The sequence below is a fragment of the Rhincodon typus genome, chromosome 35 (assembly GCF_021869965.1).
Source record: "Rhincodon typus isolate 14 chromosome 35, sRhiTyp1.1, whole genome shotgun sequence".
Taxonomy (NCBI): Eukaryota; Metazoa; Chordata; class Chondrichthyes; order Orectolobiformes; family Rhincodontidae; genus Rhincodon; species Rhincodon typus.
In genome coordinates this window covers 3,990,874-4,016,541 of record NC_063366.1, presented here as the reverse complement: position 1 = coordinate 4,016,541, position 25,668 = coordinate 3,990,874, and the positions used below count along the sequence as shown (strand labels likewise).

Genomic DNA, 25,668 nt, shown 5'->3' with positions numbered 1-25,668 from the left:
GTGGCTATGTTTGAGCCCAGATGTCCTTGGAAAGGGAGCAAGTGACGTCCACCAATGCTCTCAATGGATTTAGGGAGAGGTGGGGATCACGGGGGGTGGAGTGCTTTATTTCTCCATCTTTTTTGATTTAATCCCAGCCTCCCACTTCACCTTTTTTTTTCCACATAAGCATTGCCCCTATCAGGCCTTGCTTGTTACTGTCGCTCTGGCCACAGATGTGTTTTTTCTGGTGGTGGAAATATTGAATAAAATTATTTAGCACAATGGTGTTTTCACTGAACCCCTGCACTTACAAACAAAAAAGAAAAATAAAACCATGCTAACTCTGATAGGTTGTATTTTGACTTTCCAAATTTCCTGTAATTACTTACTGAATAATGAATTCTAACAACTTCCCAATGACAGATATTGAACTAACTGGCCTATAGTTCCCTGCTTTCTGCCTCCCTCTCTTTTTGAATACGCATTTTTCCAATCAACTGGAACCTTTCCCGCATACAGGTATTTTGCAATACTATAACCAATGAACGTACCATCTCTGCTGCCACTTCCTTTAAAACTCTAGGATGTAGGCCATCAGGCCCAATGGTTTGCCCAGCACATGGGGCAGCACGGTGGCTCATTGGTTAGCACTGCTGACTTCCAGCATATGGGTAACTGTCTGTATGGAGTTTGCACATACTCCCCGTGTCTGCATGGGTTTCCTCCAGGTGCTCTGGCTTCCTCCCACAGTCCAAAGATTGTAGTTTAGGTGGTTTGGCCATGCTAAATTACCCACAATGTCCAGGGATGTGCAGGCTAGGTGGATTAGCCTTGGGAAATGCTGAGTTACAGGGATCAGGAGGCGGGTGGGATGCTTTTCGGAGGGTTTGGTGTGGGCTCGATGGGTTGAATGGCCTGCTTCCACACTGTAGGATCGTATGATACTTTTTCCCTAGTGATTGTTCTAAGTTCTTCCTATAACTTCTGCACTACCTGTTACTTTTGGAACGATACGAATGTCCTCCACCGTGAAAACCGAAGCAAAATAATTTGTAATGCAGCAAACATTGATTGCCAACGTATGCACAAACTGTCAAGTGATCATGATCAGATGATCTATTTTTGAGACATTGATCCTGGGATGCATATTTGCCAGTGGATCCTCTTGGGGAGAACCAATCAAAAACTGTTTTTTTTCCTGGGATTTCCGAACCCCAACCGGAGAGTTTTGTCCATTTGAGGAAATAGCCTAAAGGTCCCGAGTTCATCCTCTCAGCAGGTCAGGAGTCGTTTTGGGAGAGGTTATCCAAAACTCTGCTTCCTGTGTTCTAATGCGCAGCAAATGCCATTCCCCAACGTCTCCCGTAATTCCTAATCTACACTGAGCCCCCTCCCTCCCGGCGAAGATCAGTGTACATTTGAAATGCTACTCCCTGTTCCTCTTTGCGACCCTCCAGTAAACCAATCAGGAGAAGGGAGGGGAAAGAGGCTGAGATTCCGGTTCCCGCCGCCAGGGGCCGCCATTTACAGGGGCGCTCCTCCAATTCCAACACCACTCGCTCGCTCTCAAATTCGAACGCAGATCGCCAATCGCGGCTGTGCGGATCAGAACTACAACTCCCGTCAGACATTGTGGCGTGCTCTCCATTGATTCCATATCACCGCCCTTCTGGGCGCGGGGGCCCAAATGCAGCATGGGTAATGTAGTTCGGAGTGGGATGGTGAGGGACGATTTGGATGAATTGAGCTGAGTCCCTGTGGAGGTTTTAAACAATCTCAGTGAAGGGGGAAGCTTTCTGGGCTTTTGGCTGCAATTCAGTTAATGATTAAGGAGATGGTCTGTCCCTCACTCCAACAAACACAGGATGGCACAATCTCTCAAACATTTTCTTACTAAATGTGAATTTTTGCTGCAATGTCCGACGTATTTCTGGAGATGTTGGGTTTTCACAAGATTATCAGGAGAGACCTGATAAATGTTGACATCTATTCTTCTATTAGAGATATTAATGTCTCAATATAAAATATTTTAACACGAATTACTGGAACATGTTTATGAGGAAGGAGTTGAAATTTTGGATTATTTTGTGTGAAACCTGCTCTAATAGTCACTGTGATGTGGAAGTTGTGGTCACAGCGTTTATAGAGACATAGTCAGTGTCCAACGTCTATTCTTGTCCCATCAGATAAATTACATCTCCATGTTAGTGGCTCATTGAAAACCAACAATCTGTTGATGAGGTTTTATGGTCGATGTATCCTTTTGACTTTCTCGGTAATTTCAGCAGCAAGGTGAGGAGTTCAAGCTGTGGGCTCAGAGCTGAATCCTGTTTGGTTTGGTCTCCAGGTACAGAGCATGGCAGGAAGAAGTGCACCACAATCCTGGATTTTACATCTCGGACTTGTGGAGGGCACACACATTCTTACATAGCTCATGGAGAACTGCTGTTGTGAATTATTCAGAGACTGGTATTTTCAATGTGGGTAATTATCTTTGTGGGAGATAACAAGGTGTAGAGTGAATAAACACAGCAGGCCAAGCAGCAGGAAGGCTGATGTTTCGGGCCTAGACCCTTCCATTTCTGAAGAAGGGTCTAGGCCCAAAACGTCAGCCTTCCTGCTCCTCTGATGCTGCTTGGCCTGCTGGTGTTCATCCAGCTCTACACCTTGTTATCTCAGATTCTCCAGCATCTGCAGTTCTATCTCTGAAACAATTATTTTTGTCTGATGTTTTTAGGTCAAGTTCTCGAATCCAGTAACCTTGTCACAGTTGGAATTCCTGAATTGTTGAGTTTGTTGTTAATCAATTCTGAACTGTTTTGAAATCTAAGGGTAAAGTGTAGTGATCTTTGCTGCTCTGGCAGCATTTCAAGAAGGCAGTCCATCACCATTTCCACAACAGTAACCATGAATAGACAATAAATGCTGCCTCAGTCAGCAACACCCACATCCCATTCGTGAATAAAATACTCTCAGTTTATGAAGTTGTAGTTTGGAGACCATAGCGGATCCTAAAGATCATGCCTGGTAAATCACAGACTCTTACTGTTTTATTGCAAAAATACACTTTATTCATAAAATAATCATGCATAAGTACTTACAAAAAGTTAATTCTGTTCTGTACAATCTTAATGTGGAAAAAGAAACTCAAATATTATGTTGGAATTTTACAACTCAGAGCTACTGTAAAGAACAAGGACATATTAATCATACAGGAAGAAAATATTTACATTTTGGGGCAATAGGGAGGATAGTCTGGCAACTAAACTGATAACTTATACTTTCTCAGAAAGACTTTAAACTGTGATCTTTCTCCATTGTGACTTGGTGGCAGCTGCTGCAAGCTTCAGTGCCTCCCTCAACGTGTAGTCCTGGACCTTGGAATATACCAGTCTGTGACACTCAGTTGAGGTCCTTGAACTGGAAGACCAACAGGTTTCAGGCATCTTTCTCTGAGTTGATGGTCCTCCGGGCGCAGTCGATGTTTGTCTTGGTGTACATCCCAGGCAATAGACTATAGAGCACAGAGTCCTGCGTCACAGAGCTACTTGAGATGAACCTTGACAAAAACCACTGCATCTCTCTCCAGATCTTCTTCGCAAAGGCACATTCCAGAAGATGAGTCAGTCCCACCCACTCCCTCCTCACCGCTGCCACTTCTAATTATGTCACCTCTGGTTCATTTCTGATTTAATTTAAATGAAGTTAAATCTGGGCCATTGGATTATTTCCAGCCATTGGAAGAAGTTTCTATTTGTTGTATCTCAACTTTCCATAATTATATGCACATTTCTTGAATTTCCTAAGGCTTCCTGGCTCTATGAGAGACCCAGCTTCTCTGTAATCCCTATTTCCTGGAGCTGATATAGTAAATGCCTTCTGAATCCCCAACAAAGCCTTTATCTTCTTCTGCTGTCCAGAATTAGAAACCATAATCATACTGTGGTTGAACTGTGCCATACTGGTCCAGCAAAACATCTGCCTCTATTTATAGAGAGTATCAAAAGCTCAAGTTTCAGTTTGAGTGTTTCATGAAACACGCAACAGCCATGCTTTTTCAGATAATTGCATGAAACACACTTCTTGAGACTTCTTTGATGGCTGCTTTTGATTTTTACTTTTTTTTTGTTTTCAGAGCCTCATTTTCCACTCTCACTCACTTATTAGCAGTTACAAACACATATGAGCAACACCTTTTGTATTTGAGTTGACATCTGGAGTAGAAATCTCCCTCCTTGGTGTTGTGTGAGCTATGACGAGAACAACACACAGAGAATTTTAAAAGTTAGATTTTTGAACTCCTCAAGACTTCATCTATACAAGGTGGCATCAGCAAACCATGCCTGATCTCAGACCAACTCATTCACTGCACTACTCCTTCAACTCTTCAGTATGGAGTTCAGGGACTTCTATCACTTGCATGATAGAGTTTCAGAGTTTCAGAATCACAAAACATTCTGATGGGCAAAAATTTCACCTCTGCCCTGAAGCGGTGACCACCTAATTTTAAATTGGTGCCCCCTAGTTCTGGGCTGACCCACAAGAGGAAGCATCCTTTCCACATGTCAAGACAATTCAGGATCTGAGACACTATAATTATGTCACCCCTCAATTGCCTAAACTCCAGTGGAAACAAGCTCAGCCTGTACAACCTACCATCATAAGTCAACTCACTCATTCCACGTATGAATCTAGTAGACCTCCAATGAACTGCCTCCAATGCATTTACTTCCTTAAATTAGGACGCCAACATTATTCAAGATGTGGTCTCACTAATGTTCTGTATAACTGAAGCAGAATATCCTTGCTTTTATGTTCAGTTCCTTTTGTTATAAAGGATAGCATCGCATTAGGCTTCTTCATGAAGTGCTGTACCTTGTATACTAACCTTATGTAACTCATGTGCACGAGAACACCTAACTCCCTCTGCACTTTGGAATTCTGCAGTCATTGTCTGTTCAAATACTATCCTGCATTTTTGTTCTTCATGCCAAAGTGAACAATTTCATATTTTCCTACATTATACTCTGCCAGACTTTTATCCACCTACTTAACCTACCTTAATCCAATTACAACTCCTTATGTATTCCTCACAACATACTTTTCAAACAACTTTGTATCATCTGGGAATTAGGTACCATGATTCAGTGAATGTTTGATGGGATACTGTTAACAGAGAGACGTTATTCCAACCTATAGATGGGTGAACCCACACCTCCCTCTTATAGTCTGAACTCTCAGGTTCAGCCTTAACCTGTCAGGTGGAGAAAATGGTCAATGTTCACAACTCTTCTTTATGATATCTTATTGTAACATAAATTTATAATCATCATTCCCCTGCTCCCCTCCTGAGTTAAATCATTATCAAACTCACAAACACTGTTCCTGGAGCGTCTGAGCCACACTCTCGCTGTTAAACTTTGATTTGTTGCTGCTGAAAAGTTGCTGCATCAATTCCTGCAGTTCCTTTAGCTTCATTGTCTTGTTTGAGTTCATCCAATCCCTTTATTAAACTAATCTTCTGAGCAGTTTTGTAATGTGTAGTGCTGCCACTGCTGTCCACTGATGTTTTTACTGTTGTTTGTGTCTTCTCTTCCTGCTGTCTGCTACTATGAGCATTCTTACTGTTAAACACATGTTTTGTAAAACTATCCGAAAAAAATCACACTTGTGACAATGATTGCCTAAAGCCCCTCCCCCTAGATCTGTTTCATCTCACACATTTTAACAATCTCACATCCTGGTTCATGACCAGTCCATTAACACAGGAGCCAGTTTTAATGGGGAAGGTCCTGGTGAGCAGGTCAAGTTGGTTTCACTCTTGTCAGAAAGTTCTCTGGGATGAATATTTCCATGGAACATGAAGCACATGCAGATTTATTGTTTATCGTTCTACAGATGGTTGGAAGATTTCAGTGACAAATCATTTTCCTGGATAAACACTAACTATGTGATCTGATGGGTAGTAATGAATAATTAAACTTTTATCCTAATGGTAGATTTAAAAGAACAGATTTAAAGTATTACTAGTGCACTTATGGGATTGAAATGAGGTTAGGCATCATTATTGGTTTAATAAAAGGGGGAGAGGTAAAGGGGAAGAGTTAAAAATTATTTAGATAAAATAGTTGTGAGGAGCTGGAAGTACAATCAAAATTTATTTCTAATAAATGTTAAAACTAAATAGATTAGCCTTACTCTGTCAGCCTATTTTTTTAAAAAATGAAATAATAACTTTATTAATGAAAATCTGATACTAAAACAGTGTGAAATCGATGTTCTAAATTAAATGATAGTAAATGATATACAATACTAAATAAAATATAAGGTCGACAGAATGTGTGTCCATAAAAATGTGGAAAATATCTGAAGAAGTACCCTAGCTATTCTTGTTAATGAAACAGTTATAGTTTATGATCTGTAAGAAAATCAACAGGGTATCATTTCGATAGAGCCATTTACTTCGAACTCCGAATAACAAAGAATTTGATGTTGTTGCCTTCAGTCAGTTCAGTAATCATGGATTCAAGATTTTTATATTTCATTTTCTCATTTGTACCTTCTCCAGTACAACATTGTTATCTTCAACTTGACTGTGTCATCAACCATAGCCACTTTTCTTCAGAAATGTCAGGTTTACTCAGATTAAAGTGTCTGCAGTCCCAAAATGTGGTTTGCCGAATGCTGTCACATAATGTTTGAATTTGATGTTGGGTATTCATAGCTTCGAAGCTAGAATGCTTAATGAATGGGGATGGTTTCAGAGAACAGGGGCAGCATGGTGGCTTAGTGGTTAGTAACCCAAGACCTGGGTTTGATTTCACCCTTGGGTGACCATCTGTGGAGACTGGACATTCTCCCCATGTCTGCATGGGTTTCCTCTGGGTGCTCTGGTTTCTATCCATTGACTGAGATATGCAGATTAGGTGGATTGGCCATAGTGTCCAGGGATGTGCGGGGTAGGTGGATTAGCCATGGGAAATGCAGGGTTATGGGGATAGGGTAGGGGGTGTGTCTGGGTGGGATACTCTTTGGAGGGTCAGTGAACACTCGATGATCAGTTATTGGAAAATGGTAAGAGATGCTCACACCTTATCCAGTCTTTTGATAAAGCTCTCACTGTCTCTGTCAGGTTTCCAATGTCCAATGGAACATTGGGAGGATGAATTTGGACAAATTCTGATCACTTCCCAGCACAAACTGCCCTTTCTCCCCCCAAAATCATGTTTTACACTTTTGATTGTTGGCTTATTTTAACTTGAATGAGTTTCTTGCCTCTAATCCTTCCATCAATTACTTTAAATTTCTGTTTCCCAGTTACTGACTTCTCGCTAAGGGAAATACAATTGAAATAATCCCATCAGCTGCCTCTGTCACTTCCCTCCTTTCTACTAGCTCACCTGGACAAATTTCCATTAATACTCCCCCAATCTATAGCCTTGAACTCCAAGCTTTCTCTTGTTTCTCTCCCAGCTGTCCTCATACCCTCCATGAGACCCATCTTCTGCTACTTTTTCTCGTCTCTCTCCCTCCTGTGCATGTGCTGATCCCATCACTGCCTTGGATGCTGCGGGCCTTCCTCTTCTGATCTGCTGTCAAACACATCTGAGCATATGTTTCTCACACTGATGTCGTCAGTTTGAAAGCCTCCGAAGATGAAGAATGCATTTCCCACACTAGAAATCTCCATCACACGTTTACCAGGGGAACAGAGACAGCAGTCGCAATTCGTGAAGTTTTATTGAAATGGAACAATGACAAGCATGGAATCTCACAGAAGCATTGACCTCTGGGATTGATGGCCATTCAGCTCCTTGCTAAATTGCTGAAATCAGATCTACTTGATCAACTATCTGCTGTGAAGTAGCACCGCTCTGTTCGCGATGACAAATCTGGTCATTCGCTGTTACCATCTATGGCCAAGAACACTACCTTGCCAAATGAGTAGACTTTAGTTGAGCATTGAATGTCTGCACTCTGACTGGCTCTCCAATTCTCAGCTCTGGCAATGATTTTTCCACTTTATCAATGTGAAATCTGGCTTTATCTGGTCACTCACTATTGTTACTAGTCTGGAAGTGTATAATTAATTGTTGAACTGGACAAATTTCCATGCTTTCAGTGGGTGTGTTTCTCTATGCTAAGATTTAAATGTACAATACTTTATTGAAATTGGCAGATTTTTCTAATTGTCTGTTTGGCACAAACAAAATAGGATCAGGAATAGATCAGGAGGCCTGTCGAGCCTTTTCCACCATTGATATGGACATAGACCATAGATGATCTTTTATCTCCACTTTCCCACCCACTCCCTGTGCCCAATGATATCCTCAGAGACCAGAAAAATGTGTCTATCCGAGCATTAAATATATTCATGAATAACATTCACATCCCTCTGAGGTAGAGGATTCTAAAGATTCACAAGTGAATGAACTAATTTCTCCTCATCTCAATCCTAAATGACTAGTCCCTTAACCTGAGACTGTGCCCCATTGATTTGCATTCCCCTACCAGTGAAAACAATCTGTGTCCACCCTGTTACACCCCTTCACGATCTTGAGAACAGTTCTGAGGAAGGGTCACTGGACCTGAAATGTTAACTCTGATTTCTCTCCACAGACCTGCTGAGATTTTCCAGCAATTTCTGCTTTTGTTTTTGTTTCTGATTTCCAGCATCCACAGTTCTTTCATTTATTTTCTTCTCTTCACAATCTTGTATGTTTCAATGACATTGTCTCTTATTCTTCTAAACTGCAGTGAATATCAGCCCAATTTACTCAGTCTCTCATCAAGGACAACCCATTATCCCAGGGACCAATGATGTAAAACTTTGCTGTACCACCTTCAATGGATATCCCTTCTTAAACCTGGAGATCAAAACTGCACACAGTCCTCCAGACATGGTCTCAGCAAAAAAAAATGTACAATTCTAGCAGGATTTCTTTATTCCTGTTCTCCAATCCCCCCTTGCAATAAAGATCAACATGATATTTATCTTCCTAATTGCTTGCTATCCCTGCATGCTAACTTTCTGCATCCCTCATATGAGCATAGCCAAGCCTCTTTGAACATCAATACTTACAAGTTGCTACCTTATAAAAAATATTCTATTTTTCTGTTTTCATGACCAAAGCAAATAACTTCACACTCCCTACCGCTATATTCTATCCGGTATCTTGTTGTCCACTCAAGGACTTACCCATATCTCTTTGTAGCCGGTGTCCTCCCCACAGCTTACATTTCTACCTGTATTTGTATCATTGGCAAAAATAGAAATTGTTGTGTTAGATTATTTTACAAAATAATCTCAGGAGTCTCAAAGTACCGATTTAGGAACATTTATTGTGCCAGTGTTGGGAGAGTCCATCCAGAAAAGATTCTGAGGTAGCTCTCTAACTCAATGAGGATTCATCAGATATTTATACAATGTAAGTCTCGTAGACAGTACATTACTTGAATTCTGAAATGGTCTGTTTTAGACAATATTTTGTTTTTCACACATTCCCAAAGTGGCAGGGCACCTGTTACCCTTGGTCTCATGACTCTGTATCTTCTCAGGCGCCATCTTATCACCTCGGAAGCCCTCGTTTCGTTGCCATCCTTGATTGAACCCCATTGCTTTGTTTTTATTAGCATGATACAGGGCTATCCTCACAGTCCACTTCCAAATAAGGCCTCAGGATTAATGCTGGTTCAGCCACATTACATTTTCACAGTAACTCTGTCTGTCTGCTGCATCAGTATCTGAGCGTGCTTATACTGCTTAACTAACTTTTGTTTTAATTTGAATACTTTCTTGAATAATAAATAAATAAATAAGAATCTTAAATGATTTATACGTTCATTCTTATGAAGTTAACTAAAATTCTGTACCTCATTCTAATCCTGGCTGGAACTTCATGTGAATTTATAAGTTAACCCATCTCATGCCCAAATTTCCCTGTAACAAACTGTCTACTTATCTTTCAGACATATTCCAACCTCACAGGTAGTCATTGCCATTAGCTACTTTAACTCCCAGTCATCTGACGATATCAGTTCTAGTGAGAATGAACAGGTCTACTACCAGCTTCGACTATGGACTGTCTGGTATATCCTGTCTTAAGCAGCTCTATATCTTGTTTAGTTTGTTGTTCATTACAAATACTGCACTGGCTGATGTGGTCCTTCATCTCATTGCTCATATTTGGCCAGACAGCACTTCTCTTACCTTCCTCAAGCTAGTCTTGCGTCAAGTCCGAGAGCCCGTAGGTGCAGCTAAGTGTTGAATTTAGGACTTTAGAAAAATCCTGCGAACAGTAGGTGGCTTGAAAGAAACTGCTGAGCATTTAATACTTCAGGTCAATGGTCCAGTAAGACTCTGGTGATTTTATCTTTACCTTTTACTTCAGTACGGCAGTGAGTGGCACGAAAGAAGCCTATGAGCAACTGAACATGATGAGACCTTGCAAACCCAGGGTAGCACTGGCTTGGTGAAGTGAGCAGTCGGTCAAAGCTGAATCTGTGGTTGTGAGTAGGTGCTCAGGTGCAGTTTCCAGAATCGAGGGAAACAGAATCCCAGGAAAGGAGAATGAAATTCCAGCAGTTGATGCTGTCCATTACAGAAAGGTTTTACAGGAGTTTCAAGGCCAGATTGTGAAAAGTAGAGAATTGGAATCATTATGAAGTTTTAATGAATTTTGAAGACTCACAATGCCAGTGATGTCTGAGGGTGCTGACAAATTTGTGGGATTTACCTTGACTATATTTGTTGATAGGGTGTATGACTACACAGATTTGCCTCATTGTTAATTCTCGGAGGTAAGGAATATAAATTTATACAGTTAAACCTATTTTTTTGTTGAGCAATCTCTCTCTTGGGTGAGAAATTTTATTTGTAATAAACTAGTTATAATTATTTGACTAAAGAAACATGGCTGATTTGTTTTTAACGCTAATCCAAATATAATCAGCAATTTGTAAGTTTGACTTAAAAACTTCCCGGTTAAATATAAAATTTGCTCTGATCAATGGAGGAGTGGGACAAGGAGAAGAATTGATGCACCCATACAGAATTGATTGTAATAGAGTTGCAGCTCTTAACGGCATGTCAGTGATATACATCCGTTTTCCTTGCCTCGACTTCACTTCCAAACAATGTCTCTGTAAATTAACTAACATACTTTGCAAGTATTTTAGAGCAGATGCAAATGGTTTCAGAAACGTTTTTTGAATTGTCATGTGGTCAGAGTCTATTATCATTTTCTGTCTCCTGAACAGGTACTGGATGAAGTGCTCACAAGAAAAGACAATATCCAGGCTCTCTTTCTCCATCTGTGTACAGCAATGTTCAGTGTGTGTTAATGCTCTGGATACAAACACAACGGGTTGCCCTCACTGCATGGGGATTGCTCCAAGTCCTGTGTCACTGACATCACACTGCAGGGTGGCTCCATTGTTGACATCATAATCCCTCAGCACTGGTGATGTCATCACTAGGTGTTTGATGGGAGTGAAAGCTGCTTCTTGTTCTGTGTCCCAGTCCCACTGAACACCCAGCACCGTGAGACTGTGTAAACCGTTACACACTCTGATGATGGATTGGGCAAGAGCTTAGCCAGGTAGGCCCTATATGGGTTCACTGATTGTCCGGGAAGTCCAACAATTGGGTGAAGGCTTCCTTATAGAACTAACAGTGACAGGGTTTTTCTCCTGCATGAGCACATTAATGGACTGGGCAATATGTCAGTTGCAAGAAAAGTTTGTTATGCACTTCACACCTGAATGGTTTCTTCTGTGTGAATGCATTAGTGACTGTGGAGACCTGATGACTGTGAGAAGGATTTCTCACACACCTCATACCTGAATGGTTTCTCCCCTGTGTGCATACGCTGGTGCATGAGAAGGTACGATGACTGGGAGAAAGTTTTACCACACACATCACACTTGAATGGTTTCTCCCCTGTGTGGATCCTCAGATGAAGCAGGAGTTTCGCTGACCTCTAGAATGATTTGCCACACATTTCACATGTGAATGGCTTCTCCCCTGTGTGAATCGTCTGATGGAACAGGCGGTCCGATGATGTCAAGAACGATTTGTCACACACCTTACACATGAATGGTTTCTCCCCCGTGTGAATGTATTGGTGAGTGCGGAGAGTCGATAACCACAAGAATGATTTGCCACATACATCACATGTGAATGGTCGCTCCCCTGTGTGAATACGCCGATGCATTACTAGGCCTGAAGACTGAGCAAAGACTTAGTTACACACCTCACATTTGAACAACTTCTCCCCAGTGTGAACACGTTGGTGTTTCCGGAGGTTTGAGGGCTCTGCGAATGATCTGTTGCACACTTCGCACATGAATGGTTTTGCCCGTGTGAATACTCTGATGGAAGAGGAGTGTTGATGACTGTGAGAATGATTTGTCGCATTCCTCACAAGTAAAGGGTTTCTCCCCTGTGTGAATACGTCGATGTTTCACCAGGCATGATGACTGTGCAAAACCCTTGTTACACACCTCACATTTGAACGGCTTCTCCCCAGTGTGAATGCGTCGACGATTCACTAGTGTCGATGACTGTTCAAAGGTTCGGTCGCAAACCTCACACTTGTATCATCTTTCTTTCATGAAGCTACCGTTGTTTTAACGGTCATACAGCAGATTAATCTCGGATGTTCGGATCATTTATGAGTGTCCAAAGCCCTCCAAAAACACCTTACTACAGTTAATGATTGAAGCTGTCATCACACTTGGAGCCACTCACACTTCTTCCCAGCTTCACCCTGATCGATCGCCCACAGCTGAACCTTCAGAAAGGTTGGTTCTGGTGGAAGGCTCCACACCACTGACCAGTTTCAGATCTGATATGTCAAAGCTCCCCTGACCCGACCGATTTGCAGATGATGATTTCACTGCCCAACCTTCTCAGTGTTCAGCAATGCTGTGAAGGGACTGCATGTCTTCTGGTTTTACAATTTTTTCTTCGGTGATGGTCAAGATCTGTTTGCAGTGTCTATCCTCTCAATATTCTCGGTGAATTATGGTGCAATCCTTCTGTAAAACAGGAAAGGAAACATTATTTCTTCCAACTCCCCCACCTTTTTTTACTGAAGGGGATAACAGTTAGAAACTGTTCCACTGTGAGTCTGCTGTTCCCTTGTGTGTCTGGTGGTGGTGGTGGTGGTGGTGGTGGTGGTGATGGTGGGGGGGAGGAATCAGATACAAGTCCTTTCTTTTTTTCAAAAAAATCTCCCAAAGAATGGCAGATGCTGGAAATCAGAAACAAAAACAGAAATTGCTAGAAAAACTCAGCAGATCTAGCAGCATCTGTGGACAGAAAGCAGACTCGATGTTTTGGGCCCAGTGACCAGTCTTTCAAAATTCTGAAATTTGTCTGAGTCTTTCAAGCAATTTCTGCTTTCTTTTTCTTCACTTGACAGTCTCACACAGTGTCTGTTTCCAGAGAGACACTGGATTAGTGACCAGGAGTAGACAATGTGGCTACTTTCTGTCCTCAACATAGACCCCAATCTTCCCAGGCACCATAAGGACAATGGAAGACAGTTGGTTGGAAGTAAAACAGGTTTTCAATTCACTATGAACTTGAGTCATGCTGGTTGGTTGATTAGGAAGAGTTGGCCTGTGTTTTAAAGGGGAAGTTGCTGGACATTTTTGAAGAAGTAACAGAACAGCTCAGTGAGGCTATCACTGTTGACATGATATATGTGGACTTCCAGAAGGCATTTGACACAGTGACACACGTCAGACTTGTAAGGAAGGTTGTAGGTCATGGTATAAAAATGACAAAGGCAACTGGAATACAAAATTGTTTGAGTGACTGGAACCAAAGTAATGGTCAATGGGTATCTTTTGGTTTTAAGGAAGGTTTGTAGTGGAGCTGCTTTGGGGTTGGTATTGGTTTACCTGATATATATTAATGATCTGGATTTGAGTGCAGCAAGCAATTTCCAAGTTTGCGGATGTTACTAAATTTGGAACAACTGTAAACTGTTGATAAGGACAATGTGTAACTCCAAAAGGATAAAGGTTCTGCATGTAGACTAATTAGTAAAGTTAAATCACAGGGGATTTAGGGTGAGCTTGTCAAATTGGATACAAAATTGGCTTGATGGTAGGAGATAGAATGTGGTGGTGGAGGGTTGTTTTTCGGGCTGGAAACCTGTGACTAGCAGTGTTTCACAGGGATCAGTACTGTGTCCGTTTTTGTTTGTCATTTATATAAACAATTTGGATGAGAATATGGGAGGTATGGTCAGTATGTTTGTGGATAACACCAAAATTGGTGGTACAGTGGACAGTGAAGAAGGTTATCTAAAATTACAGAGATCTTGATTAATTGGGTCAATGGGCTGAGGAGTGGCAGATGGAGTTTAATTTGGATAAAAGCGAGGTATTACATTTTGGTACAACAAACAAGGGCAGGACTTATAAAGTTTAATGATAGGGCCCTGGATAGTGTTGTCGAACAGAGAGACCTAGGGTTTCAGGTACATAGTTCTTTGAAAGTTGCATCACCAGGTAGACACGGTAGTTAAGAAGGCATTTAGCACACTCTGCATATGAATCACTGTGTAAAAATGTTACTCCTCATGTCCTCCTTAAAAGTTTTTCCTCTCACCTTAAAAATAAGCCCCCTTGTTTTGAACTCTCCCACCCTTGGGAAAAGACACTTGCTCTTATTTATGCCCCTCATGATTTTATAAACCTCCTATGCTCCAGTGAACAAAGTTCCAGCCTATCTAGCCTATTTTTATAACTTAAACCCTTCAATCCCGGCAACATCTTGGTAAATCCTTTCTGAACACTCTCCAGTTTCATAATATCCTTCCTATAACAGGGAGACCAGAACTGATGACTCTATGACTGACAAGTTGAAGGTGTGGACCGAGAGGAGACAGATGAAGTACAATGCAGTGTGAGGTGATGCACTTTAGTCAGAAGAACACTGAAAGACAATATAAAATAAGGAATACAATTGTAAAGGGTTGCAGGACCAGAAGAACCTGGATGTACAGGTGCATGGATTGTTGAAGGTGGCAGGACAGGTGGAGAGAGCAGTAAATAAATCATACAGTGTTCCCAGCTTTATTAATAGGGACACAGAATACAAGAGCAAGGAGGTGATGTTGAATTTATAGAAGACCTCAACTGGAATATTGTGTACAGTTTGGGCACCTCGTTATAGGAAAGATTTGAATACATTGGAGAGACTGCAGAAGCAATTGACAAGAATGTTTCCAGGAATGAGAACCCTCAGTTATCAGGATAGATTGTAGAAATTGGGACTGTTCTTCCTGGAGAGAATAAGGCTGAGGGGAGATCTGAGCAAGGTTTTCAAAATCATGAGTGGGCTGGATAGAGTAGATAAGGAGAAGTTGTTCTCACTCCTAAAAGAAAAAAAGAACACAAAGGTAAAGATTGAAAGTGACGTTCGAATGTTCAATCTGAAAGCATCGCCTACCACTCCGTCACTATTCCTGGGTATATCCCATCCCACTGGCAGGTGGGAAAATCCTCAATATTGACTTCATGGAGCCTCAAGGCTTCAGTTCAAGGAAAACTACCACTCCCCTCCCAACTAACTTCACCATGTTCATTATCACGAGGGATGTAGATGAAGGACAGATCCCAAAACTGAGTGTCCATGAGGTGCAGTTAACCATTAGCAACAGCAGGATTTTATTCTATCACAATCTCAGAGTCCAGTTTTGAACCTCATGAATGTTCTAGAGAAGGCTACATGCAGGCTCAATACCAACAGTAACAGGTAATAAACGGAGATAAACTGCCAATTACCAACAGATCAGAACAAAGCACTATTTTCCTACCACATCTTGTTGAGAATGGTGGAAAATCAGTCAAATAACAGGAGAAGGCAGCTCCATGATGTGCTGAGAGAACTCCCCTCCAGATCACTGCAATTCTCCCCACAGTCAAAAAGACTCAAGTCAGGAATATGATGATCTCTCCCCACTCATGTTTGGAAACATCTACACCAGGAATGACATCTTGACAGTATGAAGAACACAGACTGAACAATCATGTGGATATTATGAGATAAAATCTGCATGAATTCACAGGTTGATCACAGTGTGCAGCCAATCAGAGTTGATTGTGAGACCGAGAGTAAAAGCAACGACACTATAAGTATTGAGAAATATAGGAAGGAGAAAAGGCTTTTCGTACTCAATGCTCTGAAACATTTCAAGGCCATTCCCTGTGGCAGACTCTCAGTACTGTACTTTGACAGTGCAGCAGTCCTTCAGTTCTGCAGCTCTCAGTCAGGACTGACGTAGCTCACAGTATCTTCTTTGGACCTCCGGTATGCTCAATGTTAATGAATGATTTGGTTGATGGGAATACAAAGCACCACCTGCAAATTTGCTGATAATACAGGACAGGCAGTCGTGTAAACAAAGCAAATGGAAACAGCAAATTACAAAGAGGCATTGATAAATTAAGGTACTTTGGATCTACAGCAATAGAACAAGATAATTTAAAAATGGTTAAAAACTAGAAACAATGAAACTTCAAAGAGATGTTAGGATCAAAGTACAGAGATCACTAAAAGATCATGAACAGGTACAGAAATTAACTAAAAAAATGCAAATGGAATGCTTGCCTTTATGTCTCAAGGAAAATAATACAATGAAATGGAATTCATGTTTCAGTGATACAAAGCCCTGGTTTGATCACACCTGGAATATTGGTAGCAGTTCTGGAAACCTCACCACAGGAAGGCGATACAGGCTTTGGAGAGTGCAATGTAAATTTACTGGACTGCAAGGGTTACATTATGAAGAGAAATTAAAGAAACCAGGGTTATATTCCCCAGAGTTTTTAAAGTTAAGGATGACCTGATCGAAATTTGTAAGATATGACAGTAAGAAGTAGGGTGAATGGAGAGAAATTATTTTTACTGGCCAGGGTGTCTAGGACCAGTGCATCATCTAAAAATTAGAGACAGACCTTTTGGGAGCGACATGAAAAAAACACTTAAATACACAAAGTGTGGGAGAAGACTGGAATTCAAGTCCACAAACCGCAATCAATGTGAAGTGTGAGATCGATAGATTTTAGTTCACTAAATGTTTGAAAATACTGGGAAAGGGCTGGAATATGGACTTTTATCACAGAGGCACCATGATCTCATTGAATGGTGGGACATACTGGAGACAATAAATGGCCACTCGTATTCCAATGTACATTCTCCCAGCCAGGCAACAGTCCCTCAGCATTGCACCCATTCACACCTCCCCACCTATTACCTCTGTACGGCAACATTCCCTCCGGAACTGTATAAATTATTGTCCACGGGATAATAACCAGCTTCCAACACACACACAGAACTCAACAACACGACATCAATAAGAATCCTCAGACACATCCCGCCTCCCAGATAAGTACCCCTCAGCTTCTCATATTCAGCCTGGAAATCAGAAGGGAAATACTTCCAACAAACACACTCAATATCCAACACACAGCTCCAGTCAAACAGTTCAGCACAAAGCACCGAGTAAACAGCTCTCTCAGCTGGATCTTCTCACACAGCATAAGGGACATTTCCACCCCTGATTGTCCACAGGATAGTCAGACTGCCTGAAGATTGGTGTGGATATTATGGGATACAATTTGTACAAAAGCTGCTCCTTCACTCACCACCTCCTCACTTGGTTTTCAGTCCCTATAGGAAATGAACCAGCTCTGGAAGATGAAAAGGAGGGAATGGGCAGATGGGCTCTCTGATTGACGTCTCTCACAGTCAATCCAAATATCTCTGCAGCAACACGAGTTTCCGGAAGCTTGGGAAACTGACCGGTGAAATAGAGGTGACTTTGAGCAGCAGATCAGGTGGGGATTTAAACTTGTCAGTGTCCCATCTGAATAAAACCTCACTTATTGCAGCTGCTGTGTTAGTTCCCCTGGTAAATGTTTGACAGAGATTTCTAGTGTGGGAGTAGCATTCTTCATCCTCAGAGGCTTTCAAACTGACAACATTCTCAGATGTATCCAACAGCAGATATGAAAAGGAAGACCCACAGTATCTAAGACAGCAATGATATGCAGTCGTGGGATCGGCACATGCATAGTAGGAATGGAGAAGATGACCTGGTGCTTTGTTCCTGTTTCGTAAATGATTTAGGGAGAGGGTGGGTGTTGTACTGGGGCCCCAGAGCCTGAAGAACCATTAATATGACTGCCATTTCCAGGGAATGTACCATCTAGAATTGGACTTGAACCCACAACCTTGTTCTCTGAGTCGGGGGGTTGTGGGTTCAAATCCCATTCCAGGTCTTGAACACAAGAATTGACACTCCAATGCAGTTTTGAGGGTGGAAGAGATTACAGAGATAGGGAGAGGTGAGGCCATGAAGGGATTTGAAAACAAGTTCAAAAACGTCACTGACAGAAGGGGTGGGTTGTTTCTTGAGTTTCATTCCTGATACACTATTAGAACTGTGTCTAAACAACAGAAAAGCAGAACAGTCCTTTTGCAGTACTAATTGAAGGCAATCCCTTAAAATGGCCGTTCTTGTTGATACCAGTAACTATACTACCTTTCACAGCTCAGGAATCCAGACACAAAGACAACACTGATACCTACAGGCCTTACTAGTTACCACTTTAAATCAAGTCAAACCTTCAGGCTGTCTGTGTACGGGGCGAAAATATTCTGTACACAGCACTGGGACTTAACTCCTTAGAAACTGAATCTAACGCAACTGAAATTTGTCATTCATCCATTAACGCTCTTTTTTCTCACTAAGGAAGTGAGAGTTGAGCTCTGAAATTGACTCTCCAATGAATTAGTTAGGGAGTGCTGCAATGTCAGAGGTACCATCTTTCAGTTAAGTTAAACTAAGGTCCCAAAAACCCTCTTGCATGAATGTAAAAGATATCATATACTACATCATAGAAGAGCAGAGTAGTTATCCTCAGTTCTGGCCAAAATGGATCATCAGCTCAAGCTAATATTGCTTTGTTAGATTTTGCTGTGTGTAAACTTGCTGCCACCTTTACCTTTTAGAAACGAGTTCATGGGCTCATTTTTTAAAACCACTTCACAGGTTCAGTTCTTTTCGACACACTTTGTTTGTAGACATTGAAATATCAGTGTACGTCTTTTTTCTTCTTATCAAAATATTAGGCTTCCTCAAAACTGGAAATTATAAACCCGTTGATAGAGAAGGTTTCCCAGCCCACAGTGATGTTGAGCAATGTATCATATGCAGGGGTCTTACTGAATCCTGAGTATTTCAGCAAATAGGAACACACTGTGCTGACACATCAGGTGATTCACTTGAAGTGAATTTATTTTGAATGGTAATTGAAGATTGATAAAACAACAGAAAAGCAATACAATATTCAGCTGACATCAAACACTAAATCAACTAAAACAATAAAACATTTGAAAGTTATTCAAGGTCTTTCCCAGAACATGAAATGAATCTTGGAAGAGTGTAAGGTGAACAAATCACACCATTATTACATTTAGCTATGATGGGCTGGGGGAACTCAGGTCTGTACAGACTCACCGCCACTCCCTTCCCATACTGAGAATAGTAGTCCTACCACGAAAGTACAAACATTCCCCATGGTATTAGTTAAACACCCATCACCTGAAGACGATCTGTCTATAACTCACATTTCCAGCTAAAGCAGGGTCTGGTTCCACCCCATGCACACTTCTGAGAGCTGGCTTACTTTATTAACACACACGCTCACATCAGGGGAAGCTCTCAGAAAATTACAGAGAGAAGCTTCTTTAAAATCCCTGTGCTTTAGTCTAGCTCCCAATTCCGATGGTCAGAAATGACATCGAACTTTAGATACACGGAACGGAGCTTGTTTCCATCATACAAACCCATCAATGTTTACAGAGAACCAGTGATCACGTTGGTCCATGCTCTAATCAGTTTCCATTCCTGAAAGCCCTTCTTCCCCAAGATGAGTTAAGCAGTGTTTTCTAATTGCCCACTCTGTCCTATGGCCCTCCATTTGTTACAACGCGTCTGTAGGCGACAGTCTTGCTTAATACCCACCTTTTACACCCTGTCTGAAAAGTACCTTTATTCACTTTCTTCCTGATCCCTGCTTGTATATTTGAACATCTCTGGTTTGTCCATCAAGCACCAGTGATCCTGCTTTCCTCTGTCAAAGCTGTTAATTACTTTAACACCATCCTGAAGAGAAAAGTCTTCTCTTCCCTAGAGCTAATTGTGTCCTTGTGGAAGTTGTGTCCCATTCATACAGAGCTCTATCTAGAGAATTGTATTTAATTCTGGGCTTCGCACCTCGGGAAAGATATATTGGCCTTCGAGGGAGCGCAAAGTAGATTTACCAGAACGTTCTCGGTCTAAAAGGTTAAATTATGAGGGCAGACAGCGCTGAACTAGGGAAGAAGGATGGCGAAGTTGGACATTCGGAAGGGCGCACCGCCAGTTCCTGCACCTACCACGTGACAGCCGCTCGAGCTCGCGTTCTCCCAGATTCAAACTCCCGAATGATGGGGTACCAACTGCGGCGACGCCAGTTAGAATGACAACTCCCGTCAAACACCGCTGCTCACTCCCTCTCTCTAACCCGCCTCCACATCGCCGCCGCTCACTGTGCACGCGCGGCGCCCGCAAATAGTATGGGTAATGTAGTTCGGAGCGGGGTTGTGAGGGGTTTGGATGAATTGAGCTGAGTCCCTGTGGAAGTTTTAAACGACCTCAGTGAAGGGGGAGCTTTCTGGGCTTGGGGCTGCCATTCAGTTAATGTTTGAGGAGATGGCCTGTCCCTCACTCCATCAAACACAGGAAGGCACTTCCAGAGAAAATCTCTCCAACATTTTCTCGCCAAATGTGAGTTTTTACTGCAATGTCCGAGATATTTCTGGAGATGTTGGGTTTTCACAAGATTTTGGGACAGACCTGATAAATGTTGACATCTATTCTTCTATTAGAGATATTAATGTCTCACTATAAAACATTTTAATAATAATTACAGGAATATTCTGTGAGGAAGGAGTTCAAATTTTGGATTATTTCGTGTGAAACCCGCTCGAATGGTCACTGTGATGTGGAACTTGTGGTCACAGCTTTTATAGAGACATAGTGTCCCAACGTCTATTGTCGTCCCGTCAGATAAATTACATCTTCACGTTAGTGGCTCATTAAAAACCAACAATCTGTTGATGAGGTTTTATGGTCAATGTATCCTTTTGACTTTCTTGGTAATTTCAGCAGCAAGGTGAGGGGTTCGAGCTGTGGGCTCGGAGCTGAATTTTGTTGGTTTGGTCTCCAGGTACAGAGCATGGCAGAAAGAAGTGCACCACAATCCTGGATTTTACATCTTACTCAGCTCATTGGAGAACTATTATTGTGTATTACTCAGAGTCTGGTATTTTCAACCTGGATAATTACTTTGCCTTTTGTTTTTAGGAAAATTTCTCAACTCAGAAACGTTGTCACATTAGGAGTTCCTCAAATAGTGAGTCTCTTGTTAATCAATTCTAAGCAGATTATTCACAATATCAATAAGAGGGTAAAGTTTACCAATTTCAGCTCCTGATCCAGCTTCTCAATTTATGGGGTCATACAGTGGAGGCCTTAGAAGAGAACCATTTTCACTCTGATTGATTACTTCCACTGTCTCTTAGAATAGAATTAGCTTTATTGTCACAAGTACTCAAATGCGTACAGTGAAAAGTGTAAAAGTCGCTGCTTACAGCGCCTTCTTGGGTACAAAGGCCCCTATGTACAGCTTTCTCTGTTACAGGTCGTGTAAAAATAGAGAAGTAAAAAATCCAGCACTGCAGATTTTAGGAATAAATTATAAAATTGAGAAAAAACATTTTAGAACACAGTGTTGCGACCCAGTCCATGCTGGCATTTGGCCTCCAGTCCACACCAGGCCTTGACTCCAGACCACGTCTGGCTTCACCTCAGAGTTCATGAGGCCAGGAGATTGGTCTGCAGCCACTTTGAGACTGGATGTCTGTGCCAAGGCTATGCCAGGCTGAGAGATTGCCACATATCACCCAAAGACCACCACGCTGGGCGATCGCGATGTCAGGCCAAAACAATGCCATACCAGGCCGAGAGGACTCTATGCTGAGCCAGTAGGCTGCCACGCCAGGCCAAGATGCCCCCGTGCGGAACCGGGAGGGTGCCACACCTGGCTTGTGCTGAGGCTCGGTGTTTGGAGGCCACGAGGTCCAAGGCTAAGAGAGAAGATGAGGAAAAAAAGACAAAAGAGAGAAAATAAGAAAAAGAATGGACAGAGCAGACGAGCTCCAGCTGAAACGTCCTACTCCGCCACCATCTTGGATGCTGGTCTTGTAGATTGGTCCATGAGGAGAAATATTCCCTCTGAGCTGCGTGTCTGTGCAGCTGCTTGGAGGGTCTGTGCATGCTCTGGAACATCTGGTGTTCTGGATTGCTCAGTCAATGACATTACCACTCTGCCATAACCTCTCGCTTCTGGGGAGCTCCCTTGGTTCTCCTGAATTTGGTCTCTTCACTCAAATTTGTAGATTTTAGCTTAGTCAATTCAACTCTTAAAATACTTGCAAAACTTTGCATCTATAAAACTTCAACTCTTTCAGATTATGTCAACTGACAAAGCTTTCAGTCCACCTCAACTGCTGCACCTGCACAATTCACTGATGCTTGATGAACACTTCTCTGACTGACTCTTTCTCTCAGAATGATAGAGACATAAGAAAGAGCAGCTTCTTCACAAAGAATACTCACTGTTTAGGCAATTACCTTCATGCCTCATATTGGATTGTCTTCCTGATCTCTATACTGAGTTCCTATAGCAACCTGCCCATCTCTGACAATAGCCTGTTAACTGGCAATGACCTACACAAATGAAAACTCCCCAGCAAGTATTCTACTACTAGGAGCACCCCTGGCATCCATGTAACAATCTCAGCTAAATGGGTGACTAGAGACCGATCATCACTTCATTCTTCTTGACAATCAGTATCACAGTCTTGGCTTCCGTTTACTGCTAACACTCAACCCACTGAAACTCAGTTGTGCCCATACACAAACTCAGTTCAATCCTGTGCTGTTTTCTTAAAGCTATATTACAGTATTGGCACTTAAAAAATTGCCAATTTAAAGAATTTCTTCATATTCTAATAATACATACAAATTAACCCTTTTTGTCACTAAGCTTATCTGCAGTACAATCTGATAAACTCATTCTTGTCAGTTCACAAATACGTCAAAAATATCAAGTAATCGCGCTGGGGTCCATTTTTCAATTAATAGATTGAAAAGTAAAGAAGTTGTGGTTGAACTTGTACAGCACCTTACGGAGACCACACTCTGAAAACTGGGCACAGTTCCGATCTCCATTTTCGAAAAAGACATTAAGGACCTGCAGAGGTTTAAAAAATATTATAAAATCAGGATGAGATTGAGAATTGAGACACTAACTATCAGGAAAAACTGAACTGGCCAGCACTCATTTCCCCAGAAAAGAGAAGGCTGAGGGGTTACATAATTAATTTGTGGTAGTATTTAAACTTGTGACTCCAGACTATCAGTTTCAATCTCTGATTACTAGTCCAGTGACAATATCATTATACTAACTCCTTCCACATCTTTAAAATGATGAGTTATAAAGTCAAGAATGTTGGGGGGTAAATGCAGAGAAAGTGCAGTCTCTTGTGTGGAGGGAGTTCATCAGTATACGATGGTGACAAATAAATCCAGTGAGGATTTCAAGAGAAATTTCACCACCAAGAGAATAATGAGAATGTAAAATGTTATCCCATGGAAAATGTTGAGGAAATAGTTTGAATGCAAATTATGCAAAGCTGGATAAGTCCATGACAGAAAGAAAGAGAAGATTATGCTGAGAGGATGAGATAACAAAGGGAGGGAGAAAGCTCACATGGGGCATAAGCACCAGGCAAAAGCAGTTAGGCCAAATGGTGTGTTTCTGTGTTTGAAAAACTAGAATAAAATCAAAAAAATCTGGAAATCCTGAGCCATTGAGTTGGCATCTGTAAGGGGAAACTGATAACATTTAATCCGAAGATGACACTTCATCGGACTACAAGTTGGATGTTGGATGCACTTCTTTCCTTTTAGTCCGTACTGCTTCCTTGTGTACCTCCCTCCTGTTCATGTGCTGATTCCACCACTGCACGTCGTTACTGCCTGGGATGCTGTGGGTCTTCCTCTTCTGATCTACTGTCAAACATATCCGAAGATACACATCCCACACTGATGATAACAAGATGTAGAGCTGGATGAACACAGCAGGCCAAGCAGCATCAGAGGAGCAGGAAGGCTGACGTTTCGGGCCTAGACCCTTCTTCAGAAATGGAGGAGGGGAAGGGCGTTCTGAAATACCTAGAATACACCTCCTCCCACCCACCTTCCTGCAAAAATGCCATCCCCTATTCCCAATTCCTTCGCCTCCGCCGCATCTGCTCCCAGGATGAGGCATTCCACTCCCGTACATCTCAGATGTCCTCGTTTTTCAAGGACCGCAACTTCCCCCCACCTCAGTGGTCGAGAACGCCCTCAACCGTGTCCTCCCGCATTTCCCGCAACTCATCCCTCACACCCCCTCCCCGCAATAACAACCAAAACAGAATCCCCCTCGTCCTCACGTACCACCCCATCAGCCTCCGGATCCAACGCATCATCGTCCGACACTTCCGCCATCTGCAATCCAACCCCACCACCAAAGATATTTTCCCTCCCCACCCTTATCTGCTTTCTGGAGGGACCACTCTCTCCATGACTTCCTTGTCCACTCCACACTCCCCTCCAGCCCCACCACAACCGGCACTTTTCCCTGCAACCGCAGGAAGTGCTACACCTGCCCCTACACCCCACCCCCATCCCAGGCCCCAAGAAGACTTTCCACATCAAGCAGATGTTCACCTGCACATCTGCTAATGTGGTATACTGCATCCGCTGTTCCCGTTGTGGCCTCCTCTATATTGGGGAAACCAAGCAGAGGCTTGGGGACTGCTTTGCAGAACACCTACACTCGGTTCACACTAAACAACTGCACCTCCCAGTCGCGAACCATTTCAACTCCCCCTCCCATTCCTCAGACGACATGTCCATCCTGGGCCTCCTGCAGTGCCACAACGATGCTACCCGAAGGTTGCAGGAACAGCAACTCATATTCCGCTTGGGAACCCTGCAGCCCAATGGTATCAACGTGGACTTCACAAGCTTCAAAATCTCCCCTCCCCCTACCGCATCCCAAAACCAGCCCAGCTCGTCCCCGCCTCCCTAACCTGTCCTTCCTCCCACCTATCCTCTCCTCCCACCTCAAGCCGCACCCCCATCTCCTACCTACTAACCTCATCCCGCCCCCTTGACCTGTCCGTCCTCCCTGGACTGACCTATCTCCTCCCTACCTCCCCACTTACACTCACCTTTACTGGCTCCATCTCTGCCTCTTTGACTTGGCTGTCTCCTCTCCACCTATCTTCTCCTTTATCCATCTTCTATCCGCCTCCCTCTCTCTCCCTATTTATTTCAGAACCCCCTTCCCCTCCCCCATTTCTGAAGAAGGTTCTAGGCCCGAAATGTCAGCCTTCCTGCTCCTCTGATGCTGCTTGGCCTGCTGTGTTCATTCAGCTCTACACCTTGTTATCTCAGATTCTCCAGCATCTGCAGTTCCTACTATCTCTGGCACTTTGATCAC

General features: G+C 42.4%; 2 protein-coding genes across 2 annotated transcripts in view; one reads left to right on the top strand and one right to left on the bottom strand.

Annotated features, from left to right (window-relative positions):
* LOC109938039 (zinc finger protein 850-like) overlaps positions 1–25,668 on the top strand; it is a 50,317-nt gene that overhangs the window by 5,726 nt on the left and 18,923 nt on the right. The window lies entirely within an intron of this gene.
* Positions 11,848–12,229, bottom strand: LOC125487021 (zinc finger protein 41-like). Its single transcript, XM_048616854.1, has one exon. The coding sequence runs from the start codon at positions 12,195–12,197 to the stop codon at positions 11,964–11,966; it is 234 nt and encodes a 77-aa protein (XP_048472811.1). The 5' UTR covers positions 12,198–12,229; the 3' UTR covers positions 11,848–11,963.

Bases quoted from the DNA above. Each gene is read 5' to 3' on its own strand.
- LOC125487021 (XM_048616854.1), bottom strand. From the start codon at position 12,197: ATGCATCGGCGTATTCACACAGGGGAGCGACCATTCACATGTGATGTA.